Consider the following 16,954-nt stretch of genomic DNA (forward strand, 5'->3'; position numbering starts at 1 on the left):
TTGAACAGGCCTGCCAGCAGGCACATTTGCACAAAGAGGTTACGAAAATGTAAAAATCCTATCTGCATCAAACTTCATGAGTAAACAGTAAACACACACCAGACCTGCAATGTTTTGTATTGGTTTGTTGTGTCTGAAGGAAAGCGTATTTTCTTCCTAATCCAATAATGGAGATTCAAGGTGAATAAAAGTAACAAGGCAGAAAAAAACCCTTAAAAGTGATAAGCTGGACAGAAAGACACTTCAATTCCGTGTGATGGCCTTTGCACTTCAAAGCCTTGTCTCTGTCTGTCTCTTGGATTGACGTTCACCCGAGATCACCTGATTTGAATTATTGACAGTACACTTAAAAGCCCTCGATGTGTCACTCGATCAATCATCTGTCCTGCCTGTCTGCCTGTTTGTCTGCCTGCCTTCCTGTCTGCCTGCCTGTCTGCCCGTTTGTCCGTCTGTCTACCTGTCTGCCTGCCTTCCTGTCTTCCTGCCTGTCTGCCTGCCTGTCTGCCTGTTTGTCTGTGTGCCTACTGTCTGTCTGTTCTAGATTGACGCAGAGCAGGCGCTGGAGTACTTGTCCGAGATGAGGCCGGCCACCATAGTGTTTGTGAACCTGCAGTTCAAGAGCGAGCATGCGGACGCGGAGCAGTGCATGGCCATCCACAAGGCCTCCCTGGGCATCGGCCGGCACATGGCCCATCACCACGGCCGCATCAACAAGGTCTTCATGTTCGACAAGGCAAGTCACGTCATGCCACGTACAGTAGATGCATGACGTTAATTACAGTATCTTTAACTGTTACTTACATTTTTCTTTTACTTCAGGCAATTAAAAGATTTATCTTTTTTACCTGACATATTTCGACGTGGAAGCTATGCCGTCGAAACATGTCAGGTAAAAGATAAAACTTTGCAAAATTTGCATTCTTTATGTAAATTGGGAAACACCGCATTGGGAGGTGACGCACCACTAAGAAGCTTTGTATGTGTATGTACGCAACTAGGGGTGACCGTCCGTTTTTCAAAAGGAGCAAGTAAAAGCGTTTTTTTTTTTTTATATGGAAGTTGATCTGTGAATTAAGAGCCGGGTGTCCATGTTGGTCTGTCTAATCAATGTGTATGAACATCATCTACAGTGTAAGGTTCAGTAGCCAACGATTCAATACAAAGTCAATTACTTCCTTTGCCGGAATCACTCAAGTGGGGTTTAGTGGTGTATTTGTGCCATTACAGTTGTTGGATCTCATCTGACAGTGCATGACTGTGGCTGTAACTTTTTCTGCCACCAGGGCTGCACGTTCCTGTGCCTGTTTGGTTTGCCGGGGGACAAGCGAGAGGACGAGAGCGCCCATGCCCTGCAGGCCGCCTTCGGCGCCTATGAGTTCTGCAGCAAGGAGATCCGCAGCCTCAGGTCTGTATTATTATCATCAGCAAGAGGCAGGATATACATCCCTCCCTCCCTCCCTCCCTCCCTCCATCCATCCATCCATCCACCGATACAGTACACCCTGTGCAGAGCTGTGTCTGTCACTAATTTCTTTGAAACCCACATTTTGAAATGTACATTGCTTCCCAAACTTGACAGTGTGAGAGGAGACAGGGAATGAGCAGGAGAGTGATATGGGGTAGGGGTTTGGAAACGACCCAGGCCGGACTTCAACATGGGTGTCACCATGGGCATGCAAGCCCAAAGGTGACGGGCTTAGAGAGCTGTGCCACAGCGCACAAAAGAGCTGTCAGATAATTAATTTTATTCATGCTGAAGGATAACTGTAGCCTAGTAAACCAGTGCCACCCACTGGACTCCAAGATTTTTTGACTGCGAGTGGTCTAGCCTCGCATCGTTGGAGTGGTCTGCCAGGCTTGCCTAGAATCTGGCAAACCAATCACAACGCAGAGATTTGTTTTGAATCAAAGCAGGCAGGGTTTTGAGGGAGTGACGACGAAGCTTGCAACGTTGGGAAAGCACATCAACGAGAAAGATACCGCTGATTGGTCAGAGCGCCGACCCTTTAGGCACAGGCACCGTCTGAAAGACAACGGGTTGTTCTCATCAACAATCTTCGGATGTACTGTTCATTGGGGCCAGACTAAATTACACATCCAATCTCACATTTAGGCTGGTTTATCAGTTCACATTTTTCAAGATGCAGAGCACATACTGTACAAAAGAGATTGGACTTTACATAAGCCAGATGTCCCCTGTTGATCTACGTATTCCCAAAACTTTGTGACATTTAATCAGTGTTATCTGTGCAAATTGAGACTTACTTGTAAGTCTGGGGGGATTACCGTGTGGGATAGGACTGGCTTGGTGCTGTCTGTCTGTCACCCACCACACCACACACACTTTTACTCTACTTTTTAATTTACTTTTAATATTTACTCTCTCTGCCCCCCATCGCTCCCTCTCTCTGACTTTCTGCTGCACTTGTTTCCAGGACTGTCTCTGTTGGTGTCACCACTGGCCCTGTGTTCTGTGGTGTAGTGGGCCATATTCTCAGGCACGAGTATACAGGTATACAGGAGTACACACACACACACACACACACACACACACACACACACACACACACACACACACACACACACACACACACACACACACACACACACACACACACACACACACACACACACACACACACACACACACACACACACACACACACAAAGCATGCTGTCATTGTTTTGCTACTCTACACTATGGTAATACTGTCATGGTAATAGCTCCATTGTATTGTCTCCATGGTGATGGTGTCATGTCATTATTTTGCTCAACAGCAGGCTCCAGTGGCGCAATCGGTTAGCGCGCGGTACTTATAAGGCAGTACAGGCTGAGCAATGCCGAGGTTGTGAGTTCGAGCCTCACCTGGAGCAGGTTACATTTAGATGTCATGAAGAATAAGTCATTGAGGTCATGCAAGTTTGGATGATAGAGTATCTCTATGTGCTATTCTAAATGAGTTGGAGCCTCACCTGGAGCAGGTCATCATCAGATGTTGGAATGTCATTGAGTGCGTATACATGCAGTTCAGTATTCCGAATATGATTGGGATATTAAGTATCCAAGTATTGAACATACAGTATAAACACCTTATCCCATCTTCAGTATCCCGGATAAGCTCTTATTCGGGACTTTGAGAAATTGGGATATGCTAGGTGTAAACACCTTATCCCGGATGGCGAGGCTTCCCATAGAACACTGTTGCTGGTATCCAGGCTACACGCATTTGAGGAGAATTCTATAACGGCCAAGAATGTAACGCTCTGTGCTCATATAAACACCTTACCCCGATTATGATCATAACTGGGATATACAGTACCTCATATTCGGGATACAGAACTGCATATAAACGCACTCACTGTTTGTACACAAGCCTTCAGTAGTACAGGTGCAGGTGTGAGGCAGGAAAATCAATCAAAGATGAAAGTTCAGAATACACCTCTCGCTGATTACTGTTCTTTTTTATTTTTTTATTTCTATTCGATTTCATTTCTATTTCTATTCTAATTCTATTTCTATTTCCAAGAAATAGAATTAGAAAAATGAATAGTAATCAGTTTATGGTGTTTTATGAACTGTCATTGCTACTCTACTCAGCTCTACTCTCTTCTGCTCAGTGATTGGCAAGAAGGTGAACCTGGCGGCGCGTCTGATGATGTACTACCCCGGAGTGGTGTCCTGTGACTCCGAGACGCACCACTACTCGCGTCTGCCCCCCTCCTACTTCACCGAGCTGCCCAAGAAGCCCATGAAGGGCTGCAAGGACCCGGGGCCCATCTACCAGTTCACCACCAAGAAGGCTCGCATGTGAGTAGCCCAGGATTCAAGATTCATTCAAGAGATTTGCTGTTACTGACAGAAGGCAATGAATTGTATATGGAGCACGAATGGAAGAAGTAGAGAGGGGCTGACGTATAGTGAGACTAGTGACATAGCCTGCAAAAAAAGTCTGCCTCAAACTGATTTTTTATTTTTTGAAAGATGTTGGCTTTTATGCCTTAATTTTTGATAGTATAAGGGACAATGACAGGAAGAGTGGGAGAGAGAGATAATGGATGTTCTGGAAATTACCTCGGGCCGGAGTCGATGCTGGGTCCTTAGCATAACAGTGTGGTGGCAACGGCCAAGGCCAACCAGATGTCTTTATTTTACTTATTTTTTGTTTTGTTTGTTTTTACCATGACGTTTTGGATGTGCTTACTCTTCCTCAGATGATGCAGGTGTGCATCTTCATCTGTTTACAGTACAGGTGTTTCTGTATTCAGTATTCAATTCAGAGACAGCACTCTTGATTATTACCTGGCCCCCTGGTACTGAAGGAGGTTGGACCAGGTATTGCAGTAACCTTAATTTTAGGGTGAGGAGTCCACTCACTTAAAATCCTTTTTTCTTTCAAAATCTTTGTTTCTTTGTTTCTTGGTCAAAACGTCATCCTATCCTGCCATGGAATAGAGAAACAATATGCAGACTCCTCACTCTAAAACTACAGGCAGCCTTTGTCCTGCACCTTTTCCTGGGACGTGTGCAATCTTCACCTTCAACGGATTGCAATAACCTTGCCTGTCTGTTTCTACTTGTTTGCATCCACCTGCGTGGTTTTTGGTCTCCTGGGTGTGCTGCCAAACACACACGCATCAGGCATTTGCAAGGCCGCCATAATGCTATCTCTGACTACTGGCATTATCGTCTGCAGTTGGTTGACAGGTTTGAAGCAGAGTGCTCCATAATTTGAACTTGAACTGTACAGTGGGAACAGCCCACTCATCCAAACTAGTGCGGTTAGAGACATTGGCCTGGGCCACTGACAGGCTTAGCTGGGCCCAGGACAAAAAACATCTGAAAAGGCCCCCGTTCTCATTGCATACAATATATTGAGGACCCTATTCTGGGCCCTGTCTCTCTCCATGGGTCCGGGACAGCATTCTTGTTTGTCCCCCCGTGTTGGCGGCCCTGAGATTAACGGCAGGTGGTCCAGTCAATTTAAAGTTGACCTGGAAGGACCTCAGAACATACACGTACGTAAACATCAGAGAGTAGCACAGGCAAAGGACCACATGTGGAGGTGAAGGCAAGGCATCGTCAAGTGCTCTGAGGGTTAAGTGGAGGCTCTTACTCCAACCCACTTGTTGGTCCTAGTTTCCTCTGAGACTGGCATGCCCACCCAACACACACACACACACACACACACACACACACACACACACACACACACACACACACACACACACACACACACACACACACACACACACACACACACACACACACACACACACACACACACACACACACACACACACACACACACACACACACACACACACACACACACACTCAGTATCATTATATGTACGTATTAGCTATTAGTCTATAGTAAACACTTCAGTGGTCACAATTATTTCACAGCCAGACACATTATTCATTGAGCATTTTGTAGTAGTGGAGGTTGACGGTAATTAGTAGTATGTGCTGTGCTAGTTTCTAGGTAATTTTGCAAGCTATTGATTATCATTTCAAGTTCAAATTCAAGTTTATTTTAGCCATATCAGCAGTATAACATACAGTTGCTAGGAATGTGTTTTGGTCAGGGGTGGAAAAGTAACTTAATACTTTTACTCAATATTGTACTTGAGTAGCTTTTATGAATATTTTGTACTTTTTAAGTAATTTTTAAAATTAATACTTTTACTTGTACTTGAGTACATTTTGACCCAAGTACTTTACTCAATTACACTGGAACCTGGCCTGAGTACTGAGTAAAAAAAAATGACTGAGAGACAAAATGCCATGCACAATAATGCCACAATCCGCCGGAAATGAAAGATTGTGCAGGATGGCACACAGCATTTCCACTATTTTACTATCTTGTATCAATGTATTGGATGATGGCTGGTGCCAAGCAAGAGATAGAGGTTATGGATGAAGATATTCAAGAAAAATAAACATGACATTCTCAAGAGGAAGGCTAATTAAAAGTAACTAAGTACTTTTTACTCAAATTACATTTTAAGTGAAGTACTTTTTACTTTTACTTGAGTGGATTTTTAGATAGGTACTTTTACTTGTACTTGAGTAGAATTTAAGCAAAGTAAAGATACTTTTACTTGAGTACACATTTTCTGTACTCTTTCCACCTCTGGTTTTGGTTTGCTGACAAATTCAACAACACAACCAGACGAAACAAATTGTGCAAAAATAAGAAAAAGGTAGAAGGCCAGGTAGTGGAGTGACTGTAAAGTGCTGGTGCTTATTCAAGTGGTGGATGGCTTGTGGGTAGGTACTGTCCCTAAAGCGTGTGGGTATTGTTTGGGATTCTTCGGTACCTTTTCCCTGATGGTTGGAGTGTGAACAGGTGGTGTGTTGGATGTGAAGGATCAGAGGTGATGCTCTTAGCTTTCCGAGCAATTCTGGTGTTGTAATATGAGGCTGTTTTCTGTGTATTGTCTTGTCTTGTTTTGTAAAGTCTTGTCTGTTTCATGTGTAACAGACAATTCTTGTAACCTGAGGCTGTTTTTTTGTAAATTGTTTTGTGCTGTTTAGTCAAGTCTTTTCAAATATCTGTGAGAATAACTGAAGCCACGCCATTTTCTGTTTCATGTATAACAGACAATTACGTTTGATCTACTCTCATCTAGTCTTGTCTAATCTATTCTAATCTAATCTAATCTAATCTAATCTAATCTAATCTAATCTAATCTAAACTAACCTGTCTTTTGTCCCACTTAGAGCTGTGGGTCAGTCTCCGATGTCTGTGGAGAGAGATAAAGAGAGTCCTCTTCTAGGTGAGTTGTTTGCCCATCAGGTACTGATCATATACCTCATCCATTATCTCACTCATCACTTGCTTTGGCGTGCCTTAATCAAAGAGATTGAGTAATTCATCATTGATCTGTCATTTCATTATTGATCATATGACATTTCACTCACAGTTAGGAGCACAATTGGAGCTTTATTGGTATTAATAAATGTCTAGGCCGATAGCTCAGCCTACTTGTTTACAATAGATTATGTGCAGCTATTTGAGCTACCATGTATGAGTGTTAGTGAAATTTGCCGTTGAGGTTTTTTTTGTTTGTTGAAGAAATAGAGTTCGGCCCGCAACTTCGTCCGATTCAGATTTAGATTTCGCCCCCCTGAATTTGAGTTTGACATTCCTGCTTTAATCGCTTATAAACCGGTGACTGCCTCATTACCCATGTGGAGCGTGTGTTGCTGTTATATAAAGATGAAAAAGTCAGCTTCAACCATGATTTTTTAACTCCCACTTTTTTTTTGCGTAACGTTTCGGGTGAACACCAATTAAAAAGTGGGAGCAAAAAAATCCAGGTTGAAGTGGACTTTTTCATCATGTGTTTAAACTACTCCACCAACCTGTGTTGCTGTTGCCAGGTCGTGAGAAGGAGATGGAGGTCTACTCCAACAGTATGAAGCATTTCCAGGACGGCAGAATGTTTGACACGCACACCTACGACAACGTGGTGATCTTTGGTGGCGGTAGTGGCTACGGGAAGAGCCGCATCCTGGCAGAGGTGGTCTATCGGGCCCGGCGAGACGGATTCAGGTGATGCAGAACAGACACCCTGCTATCCTGCTACCATAGGACAGTGGACATTATGACAAGAAGTTTCTGGGAAATGGGCCAGTCCGAACTGGCTCAAATGTTTTTTGGCTTTTTGCCTTTATTCTTGACTGGACAGTGAAGGACAGACAGGAAATTAGTGGGCAGAGAAACGGGGGGGCTGCAAATGACCTAGGCCGGATTTGAACTCGGATCGCCACAAGCCACAGCATGGAATTTGACTTAGAAAGTAAATGTTAAAGTTTTATCTTTATCGTTTTATCTTTATCGTTTTATCTTTATCGTTTTATCTTAATCAATAACTACTCTCATTAATGTTATGGAAAGGTCTTATTGCCCTTTGATGTAATAATTATTATTATATAGTTATTAATTATTTTAGTTTCTACCATGCTTTGATGCTTTTATATGTCATACTGAATTGAATTGAATAATGTGGGTTATTATTTCTCCCCCCGCGCCTGCAGAGTGGTGGCCTGTGAGCTTGTGAAGACGGACATACACCAGCAGACATACACCTTACAGACCCTACTGGCCCTTCTGCTGAAAGTGGAGTCGTGCAAGAGCTTTGCTGAGCGCGAGCGGGTCATCCTGTCTCAGATCGACAGCTCAGAGATGAAGGACAAACTGTGTCTGCTTAACGAGATCTTGCTGGTTAAGGTGAATGTTAATGTGTTGTATTGCTTTGTGATTTGTTGTGCTCTAAATTAACTTTTTTCATCACTTGCCAAAATGGCAATATGTTAATGGGTCAATGACATTTTTTTTGCGCTCAAACGGAATTTTCACCTGCATTTGGCCGGTGTTAATTTAGAGCCCTGCTGATGGTACTATTTTGTGTCCGTGCTTTGTGTCCCTCTCTCTACCTTGCAGTTTCCTGTGTCGACCACAGTCTCTCTAATGGACAAGGAGACGCGTGAAAAGGAGACCAAAAACTTCATCTTGAAGCTCTTCTGTGATGTAAGCACATGATACACTGAGTGCAGTTATATGTACAAGATATGTATTCAGATGTATTAACATTTTGTAACACATACTTTGACATTGCATGTATATTCAGCATTGGAAAAAAAGTTATACTCTGAATATTCTTCCTGTGTGTGTGTGTGTATGTGTGTGCGTGCGTGTGTGTGCGTGCATGTGTGTGTTTTTGTCTAAATTCTTCTTGTGTCTGCCTTTGTCTGTCTCTTCCTCCATGTCCTTGCTTGTCTGTATCCTTGCCCTGCTTGGCCTGTATGCGCTGTATTTCAGCATGCATTTTATGCTAATTTATTATGTCCTTGTTTGTACGTTGCTTGGATAAAAGCTTCTGCTAAATAAATGTAATGTAATGCATCTGTGTGTTTGTGTGTGTGTGTGTGTGTGTGTGTGTGTGTGTGTGTGTGTGTGTGTGTGTGCGTGCGTGCGCCCTGCCCCACCCAGTTTGCCCGGGACGAGCCGTGCATCTACGTGATCGACCAGGCGGACTTTGTGGACCACTCGTCCTGGGCCTTCCTGCTGGAGATGTTGGCGCAGGCGCACGTGATGCTGTTCCTGTCCGTGCTGCCGTACGCCAGCCAGCGCGACCGCACGCCCGAGCTGCTGGCTCTGCTGAAGGCGCCGCGCACCGTCTTCCTCAAGCTCATCGGCCTCGAGCCCACCATCATCGCACAGTTTGCCTGCCAGATCCTCGGCGTCATACGCATACCCACTGAGCTCGAGCTGTGCGTGTCTATCTTGCGTCTGTGGCGGTCGCTCTGCCTCTATGTTTGCCTGTCTTTCTGTCTGTCTCTCTTACATTCGCATTCCTACCGAGCTGTATGTCTGTATGTGTCTCTCTGTCTCTGTCTCTGTCTCTGTCTCTAAAAACCTGCACAACATTTTGTGGGTCCTTAACTATTTTTCTGCTATCTGTTGTACGTAACTTGTATACTGCTGTACTCTATACTGACCCCACACTCTGTACTTGCTTGAATGTCCTCCTTGTAAGTCGCTTTGGTCAAAAGTGCCGTCTGCTAAATGTACTGTAATGTAATGAAATGTACTGTGTGCTGTGCTGTGCAGTTTCCTGGTGGAGAGGAGCCACGGGGTGCCGTACTACTGCTGGGAGCTGGTGAAGAGCCTCTACCTGTGTGGCATGATCTACATCACCGAGCTGGAGGAGGATGAGGAGTGCCCCGACCTGGACATCCTCTTCCCCGGCCCCACCGTCACTGTGCCCAGGACCACCAAGTCCTTCACCGAGGACGATCAGAGACGGAAAGCCTCCACCGGTAATTCACCCCCGCACCTTGCCTTCTCTGCTGTGTTTCAACAGGGTGACTCCATCATGGCAGCCATTCTCGGAGTGAGGAGTATGCACACTTAGAATCCCTTTTGTTGTTTGATATTTGTTCCACTTTTGTGGACTCCTCACTCCAATAATTGCAGTCAGCCTTTGTCCTGCATCTTTTCCTGGGATGTGCACAATCTTCACCTTCAAACTAAATGTTGAAAATGATGGAGAAAAGACACCTACCAGTTGAGTCTAGAACAAAAAAAAAGATTCGTAATCTTTCATGTCATCTGTGAATGTAAGTAGCTGTTAGGTGTCCTCCTTTATCTTGTCTTTAGGCTTGTTCAACTTGAGCTGAATTTTGTTAGCCATGTCCTAATGTCTTTCAGATTTGCTGCATATAGTACATTTTAAATGAGCACACGTTTCCCTCCAAACAATAATTTTGCTAGGCTATAAGAGATGATATGCCATTTTTATACAATTCTTCATCTTGTTTAAGTATTGAATGTTTTGAAAATAGTAGCATTTTGCTTTCATACTTTGGAATCTGGTTTGTAACGAGGACTTTTTCCCCCTGTCAGGCATTGAAACGGGTTTTAAAGAAGGCGGCTCGGCCCTAAAGTGTCGGAAGGTGGAAGCGTTGGACGAGGCAAATTGCGGCGACCAGAAGTACATCTGCTTGGCCAGCAAAGGAGCCAAGTTCTACGACATCCCCATCCCTCTCACACTGAAAGGTTACCTACTCACTCACTTAACCCCATCACGCCATTCGGCACATAGGGAGGCAACAAAAGTGTCTCCACTTCAATCTGTCTGTAGCCAACTTCTTGATGGTCTCCCAGCTTTGAACGTGCTGCTGGAGCTCCTTCTCCATGGTCCGGTGGCGTGATGTCATTTTAGGCCTGTCCTCCTTTTGGCCTTCTGGGGTCCAATGTAATGCGACTCTCGAAACGTACACAGTAAAAAATAGCAGTGTTAATACAACTCTAAAAGATTAGTGAGTTAGTAGTGTAACATGTTCAGAGTTAATTCTATTCAATATTTGGGAATCTGTACAGTTGAAATTAGATCACCTGCATAATTTTACCCTGTTTTTTGACTCCATGTTACAGTAAGTTGACTCTCCACAGTGTTGTAAATACTCTACCTGGACTTATATAAGTTTACTCTAGAACAATGACACTCAGTCACTCAATCTCTCCTGGGTTGGAGATACCGCTTTACCGGTAGTGTTCGGAATAGCACATAGCTCAATTGCATTAGGATTGTTCCATATGCCCACGTAAGCGCTACAAGTTTTTCCATACATCTGTATGTTGCTGTTTATATGTTCTTGTAAGTCAGTCGATGTGTGGAGGTGCAAAATGCACACAAGAAAAGGAGGGGCTGGCAACCAACAAAACACTTGCGAGAGGAGAGAAGTGCCGCACACTCCCGAGTTGCATAAAGACGTTTTTAATGTGACAACATTTCGGTCTGTCGGCTTTGTGACCTGAGGAAGGCCAACAGGCCGAAACGTTGTCACATTAGAAACTTATTTATGCAACTCGGGAGTGTGCGGCACTTCTCTCCTCTTGCTTGTGAGTCCGTCAAACAGCTGAACGTCACTGATGTAGCCATTTTGCTATGAACTTCCACTTCTTACTGAAATATAGTACTGCACACATGAACTATCTGAGAGTAATCGGAATGCCATGTACTTAGGGTATTCAGCTCTACTCATCACACTTCGCTGCAGTGACAGCGTCATGTGTTTGTTCCTTTTGATTTGTGTGTTTTTCTTTTTATTTATTCATCCACAGTCACTTCTGATGTGTTTGATCTTGTGTCGATGTGTTTGTCTCTTATCTTCAAGCTTTAACGCTGTAGGGCTTCAGGCATGATGATCACGGCCTGAGATGGTGCCACTCAGGGGCTTACGAAATGTTTAGTATGTGTTTACACTGTGATTTCATGGTGCGATTGCTCTGTGTTTATGTGTTTACTTAGTGTGTTTACTGTTGCTTCATGCCCTCAGGCACCACTGCTCCACTGCATGCGCACACACACATGCACTCACGTATGAGCACACACACACATGCACAAATACACAAGCACACACACACACATGCACACACACACACACATACTGTACATTTACTCACACACGTACGTGCACACGTGTACACACACTCCCCTGTACACACACGCACGTATGCACACGCACACACAGACACAGACACACACACACACTGCCACACACATACTCACACACACACACACACACACACACACACACACACACACACACACACACACACACACACACACACATACACACACACACACACACGTACTCTCGCACACACACATATGCACACACACACACACACACACACACACACACACAGTTTACTTCTTTATTTGTGCCCACAATTCAAAATTGAGTTTCCATAGACACAAATTTGTCAGTTGCAAAGATACTCAGGCATGAACTAGATAAGTGTCACCACAGTGATCAATAGTCCGTGGGGTAAAAGTCTTAAGGATATACACAGCACCTTCTTCTCCATATGTGTCGACTACCAATTATTGATGATATTGAACAATATTTAAGCAAGCTTTTTGCATTCATTTTTGGGAAGCCTAGCATCCTTAGCCCCCTAGTGGCCAGTCTATGCACGTGGCCCAAACTTCCAAATACAAGCACTATATATTGGCATTTGTAGCCCATCACAGTGATTTCCTGCACAAGTGGTTGATACTTCATTAGTTTCTCACAAAACGTTTCTTCTAGATATGAGTCAAAGCAACATCCTACTTCCACTATATCAACAGTTCGATTGTCCTCATCAATGATAGTGATGTCTGGTTTAGTTGCATTCAGTCCATTAAAAGCACACACACACACACACACACACACACACACACACACACACACACACACACACACACACACACACACACACACACACACACACACACACACACACACACACACACACACACACCAGCATGTGAGATTACAGTAAAGTATGTATTTATTATCATCTCCATGCCAGCTGGAGCCTGGAGTCAGGGGGTCAAGGGGCTAACCAATGACTCACAGGCCCTACGCTGTTTAAGCTGTGACTCACAGGCCCATAACTAATTTAATGGATTCTGTTCAAGACACTTAACATACGTAAATAGGATTCCCAATGTATTTTAAAAATTCTGTACAAGATCTGAAAAAAACATTAAACAAATTCCCAAATGTAGAAACTGAAACTACATAAACTTCTGTGGAATGGTAATGTATGGTAATGTATGCGAAAGGCTAGACATAGCCATAAGCAGTATACACTTTGTCGCTGCCTGTCCTTCTCTCCCTATCTCCCTATCTCCCTCTATCTCTCTCTCTCTCTCTCTCTCTCTCTCTCTCTCTCTCCCTTTACCCCCCACACTCTCTCTCTCTCCCCAAAATGAATTTCTGCTATTCCTGCTTTGTAAAAATGCTAAATTGTTTGATTACTGAGCATGGACAGGGTGTTAACAAGTAGGCTAATGATAATGCCTGGGGTGGGTTGGTCTAAAAGTTTGCTCACAATGGTCTTAAAAGATCTAAATAAAAGTCTACAATTTGACCTGAATCCTGCAAGAATCCTCTCTCTCTCTCTCTCTCTCCCTCTCTCTCTCTCCCTCTCTCTCTCTCTCCCCCAGGTATGGCTCTGGCCCACCTGGACCAGTTGCAGCCGGGCGAGCAGATGGTGGTGAAGTGCGCCGCCATCATCGGCCACACCTTCACCACGCAGATGCTGATCAACATCCTGCCGGAGCTGACGGAGGACAAGCTGAACGAGACGCTGGTCTCACTCTTCCGCTCGGGCACCTTCCTGTGCGGCTCGCGCTACGACGTGAACGACATCAGCCTGGGCTCGGAGAAGTACGGCCTGCTCAGCTGCTTCTGCGACCGCGAGCAGGAGCGACCCAAGGGGGAGCAGCAGCAGCAGCAGGAGGAGAAGAAGGAGAGGAAGGAGGGAGCGCCATGGGAGCAGGAGGAGGAGAGGAGCAGCAGCAAGAGCAGTCAAGGTGGGGGAGGCGCGATGTCTGGCTCAGGGGGTCCCAACATTTTACCATGACAAGGCCCCTATGTACCGGTAGATTCCAGCCTTAAGGCCCTCCTTACATGGGTGGTGCCACACAATGTCTGTGTGCCAGGGCTCATTGGATATGTATATCACTCAAATACAAAGGTATATGTACTGTATATATTTACAGAAATTGAGATGTATTAAATAACAGTAATGGTAATTAGCCCTGCACCATACAGTAGGGGATTTTTTAGGGGCTTTTATGCCTTCATTTGACAGGACAGTGTTAGATGGAGACAGGAAGCGAGTGGGACAGAGAGATGGGGGAGGATCTGGAAATTACCTTGGCCGGACTCGAACTGGGGCCCCCGTGGGCATGCAATCCCAAATGTGGGGGGCTTATCGCGCATCTATCTATCTATCTATCTATCTATCTATCTATCTATCTATCTATCTATCTATCTGTCTGTCTGTCTGTCTGTCTGTCTGTCTGTCTGTCTGTCTGTCTGTCTGTCTGTCTGTCTGTCTGTCTGTGTGTGTATTTATGTGTGTCTCTCTGTATGTGTGTGTGTATTTATGTGTCTGTGTGTGTTTGTGTGTGTGTGCACGCGTGTGCAGAGGAGGTGTACCCGGCCTCCGTGGAGGGCATGTGGCTGTGCGAGGTGATGCGTTTCCGCACGGCCCTGGTGAAGGAGACGGCCTACGACCTGTGGCTGCAGGAGCAGCGGCGCGACATGCACAGCAAGTGCGCCGCCTACCTGCTCAAGCACGCCCACCGCTGCTCCTACTGCCCCGACGACGAGTTCATCTACGGCCACAAGAAGGTGGTGGGCCGCGACATCATCGAGATCAACCCCGTGCTCAACGTCCAGGAGTCCTGCGAGAAGGTGCTGCTGGAGGTCAAGCAGAAACCTCCAAACCTGACCAAGCGCAGAGGTATGGAGACGTGTGTTTGTAAGGTTGGGGGCGGGGGGGGGGCTGTCCTGTGAAAAGGTGCTACTTGACACCAACACTTGCATCACGTACGCATGTTTTTCGTCTTGCGCTAGTTAATAAGCAATACATTTTGTGTTAAATAAGGAATACATTAATATGCAATACATTTTACAGTTTTAAAGGAACATTTAAAGAGTAGGATCAACCAAAAGAGTTTTTACTTTGACTCTGTTCTTTCTTTCTTTCTTTCTTTCTTTCTTTCTTTCTTTCTTTCTTTCTTTCTTTCTTTCTTTCTTTCTTTCTTTCTTTCTTTCTTTCTTTCTTTCTATCTTTCTGTCCTGTTGTAGGAACGGTCATGGTCAATCCAGAGATGATGTCAGAAAACACGTGAGGCACCTCAAATTCAGCTTCTTTTTGCCATGTCATTACCCTCACCCAACAGCTAGCCTTTGGAAATACAAAATACTTTTTTCAACTAACTATTTAAATGTTATTTTTGGAGATAGTATTAGTCTGAGTGGTACTGTACTAAATTTCGCTTTAGAGAATGATTGCGGGGAAGTGTGAAATGAATGAAAGTCAATGGATCTTTAATAACATTGCATATTACATGTAATGTTATTTTTATCTGGCCGTTTGATGACATCGCAGTGAGGAATACTTTCTCAGCTTTAAAATGAGTATTTTATCTTTATCTCTCTGTGTGTTTGTTCGTGTCTTTGCCCACCGCCAGGGATGTGGAGGACATGCTGGCGGCGCTTGATGACATCATCCAGGAGCACCAGAGCGGGGCGCTGCAGAGTAAGAAGTGCCACTGTGTGCGGGTGGTGGACGTGGTGCTGAATCCCATGGCGCGCCACTGGATGGGGGTGGGCGACGTGGCCAAGGCCCTCTACTACCTCATTGAGACCGCTGCCGCCAACATCTACCTCGCCAAGAACCTCAAGGTGAGAAAGCGGCAGGGCTGGAGGTGGAGGTTGTGTGTGTGTGTGTGTGTGTGTGTGTGTGTGTGTGTGTGTGTGTGTGTGTGTGTGTGTGTGTGTGTGTGTGTGTGTGTGTGTGTGTGTGTGTGTGTATGTGTCTCTCTGCTACCTCAACGAGACCACGGCCACCACAGTCTATCTGGCCAAAAACCTCAAGGTGTGTCAGAGGGGTGGAGGTGGAGGGTATGTGTGTGTATGTGTGTGTGTGTGCACGTGTGTGTGTGTGCACGTGTGTGTGTGTTTGTGTCTGTCTGTCTGTCTGTCTGTGTCTGTGTCTGTGTCTGTGTGTATATGTATGTGAGAGAGACAGAGGGTACTCTGGACTAGGGATGTTAATTGGTAGCCGTTTAAACGATAGTCACCAGGATCAACGGTAGCCAGTTAAAAAAAAGTTAACCGGTTAACCGGTTAACCGCCCCGCCCCCCTTATCACACTACGCACACACATTATTGGTGTTGTAGGCTATTGTATGGTGCGATATGATCACTCAATAGACTATCCAAAAATGATAAATGTGAGCATGAGCCGTCCCATGGTGGAATTTCTTAAGCACCACCACAGCACAGAGCGTGGTTCTGCCGCAGCAGAGCTCACAGACATTCGGAAAACAAACAGACGTGCGACAGGACAGGGTATCATAAATGGCAGTTATAGAATTTTCGATTGCCGGTTAACCCCCGGTTAATGAGGCTCAGTAGCCGGTTAAGATTTTTTTAAATTTTCGCCATCCCTACTCTGGACTCTTATTTTCACTTTATTTCTACTATGGTTTGTGTTTTACCTGTGTTGTTGAGAATGTGAGTCCAACATCCAGATCCTGTTTATTCGAGGCATGCTGTGTCTGTGTGGCAGGCCCTGACCTACCTGAACGAGTGCCAGATCATTCTGGAGAACGTGAAGGCAGGAAGGTCTGCATTCGACACCGCTGCCAAGAGCAAAGTGCGCATCTGCAGGTTTGAGAAGGCCTGCGTGCATCGCCTGAAAGGAGAGGTACGTACAGTTCTACAGGGACATAGATCTAATATATTTATATGAAATTATTCTGTTTACTTCTTTAAATGATTTAAAAGAAAACAATATTTTACAATATATATGCAGTATGTGGATGCCTAGTTTCCACAGATCATATTGGCCTCACTGGCATA

At 44.9% G+C, this 16,954-nt stretch overlaps 1 protein-coding gene and 1 non-coding gene across 2 annotated transcripts in view; both read left to right on the forward strand.

The window, feature by feature from the left end:
- Positions 1 to 16,954, forward strand: part of LOC134454118 (adenylate cyclase type 10-like) — a 40,503-nt gene that overhangs the window by 4,393 nt on the left and 19,156 nt on the right. The window contains exons 8-23 of the mRNA XM_063204917.1: positions 542 to 733; positions 1,284 to 1,405; positions 2,436 to 2,512; positions 3,619 to 3,808; positions 6,728 to 6,783; positions 7,391 to 7,562; positions 8,048 to 8,240; positions 8,454 to 8,540; positions 9,003 to 9,283; positions 9,624 to 9,832; positions 10,419 to 10,571; positions 13,519 to 13,887; positions 14,508 to 14,825; positions 15,173 to 15,212; positions 15,559 to 15,772; positions 16,662 to 16,799. Coding sequence (XP_063060987.1) covers positions 542 to 733; positions 1,284 to 1,405; positions 2,436 to 2,512; positions 3,619 to 3,808; positions 6,728 to 6,783; positions 7,391 to 7,562; positions 8,048 to 8,240; positions 8,454 to 8,540; positions 9,003 to 9,283; positions 9,624 to 9,832; positions 10,419 to 10,571; positions 13,519 to 13,887; positions 14,508 to 14,825; positions 15,173 to 15,212; positions 15,559 to 15,772; positions 16,662 to 16,799 — 2,811 coding nt within the window. The remainder of the gene's footprint in view (positions 1 to 541; positions 734 to 1,283; positions 1,406 to 2,435; positions 2,513 to 3,618; positions 3,809 to 6,727; positions 6,784 to 7,390; positions 7,563 to 8,047; positions 8,241 to 8,453; positions 8,541 to 9,002; positions 9,284 to 9,623; positions 9,833 to 10,418; positions 10,572 to 13,518; positions 13,888 to 14,507; positions 14,826 to 15,172; positions 15,213 to 15,558; positions 15,773 to 16,661; positions 16,800 to 16,954) is intronic.
- Positions 2,782 to 2,874, forward strand: trnai-uau (transfer RNA isoleucine (anticodon UAU)). The gene is given in 2 exon segments: positions 2,782 to 2,819; positions 2,839 to 2,874. It is a non-coding gene; the product is annotated as a tRNA-Ile (tRNA).

Source organism: Engraulis encrasicolus, chromosome 8 (assembly GCF_034702125.1).
Source record: "Engraulis encrasicolus isolate BLACKSEA-1 chromosome 8, IST_EnEncr_1.0, whole genome shotgun sequence".
Taxonomy (NCBI): Eukaryota; Metazoa; Chordata; class Actinopteri; order Clupeiformes; family Engraulidae; genus Engraulis; species Engraulis encrasicolus.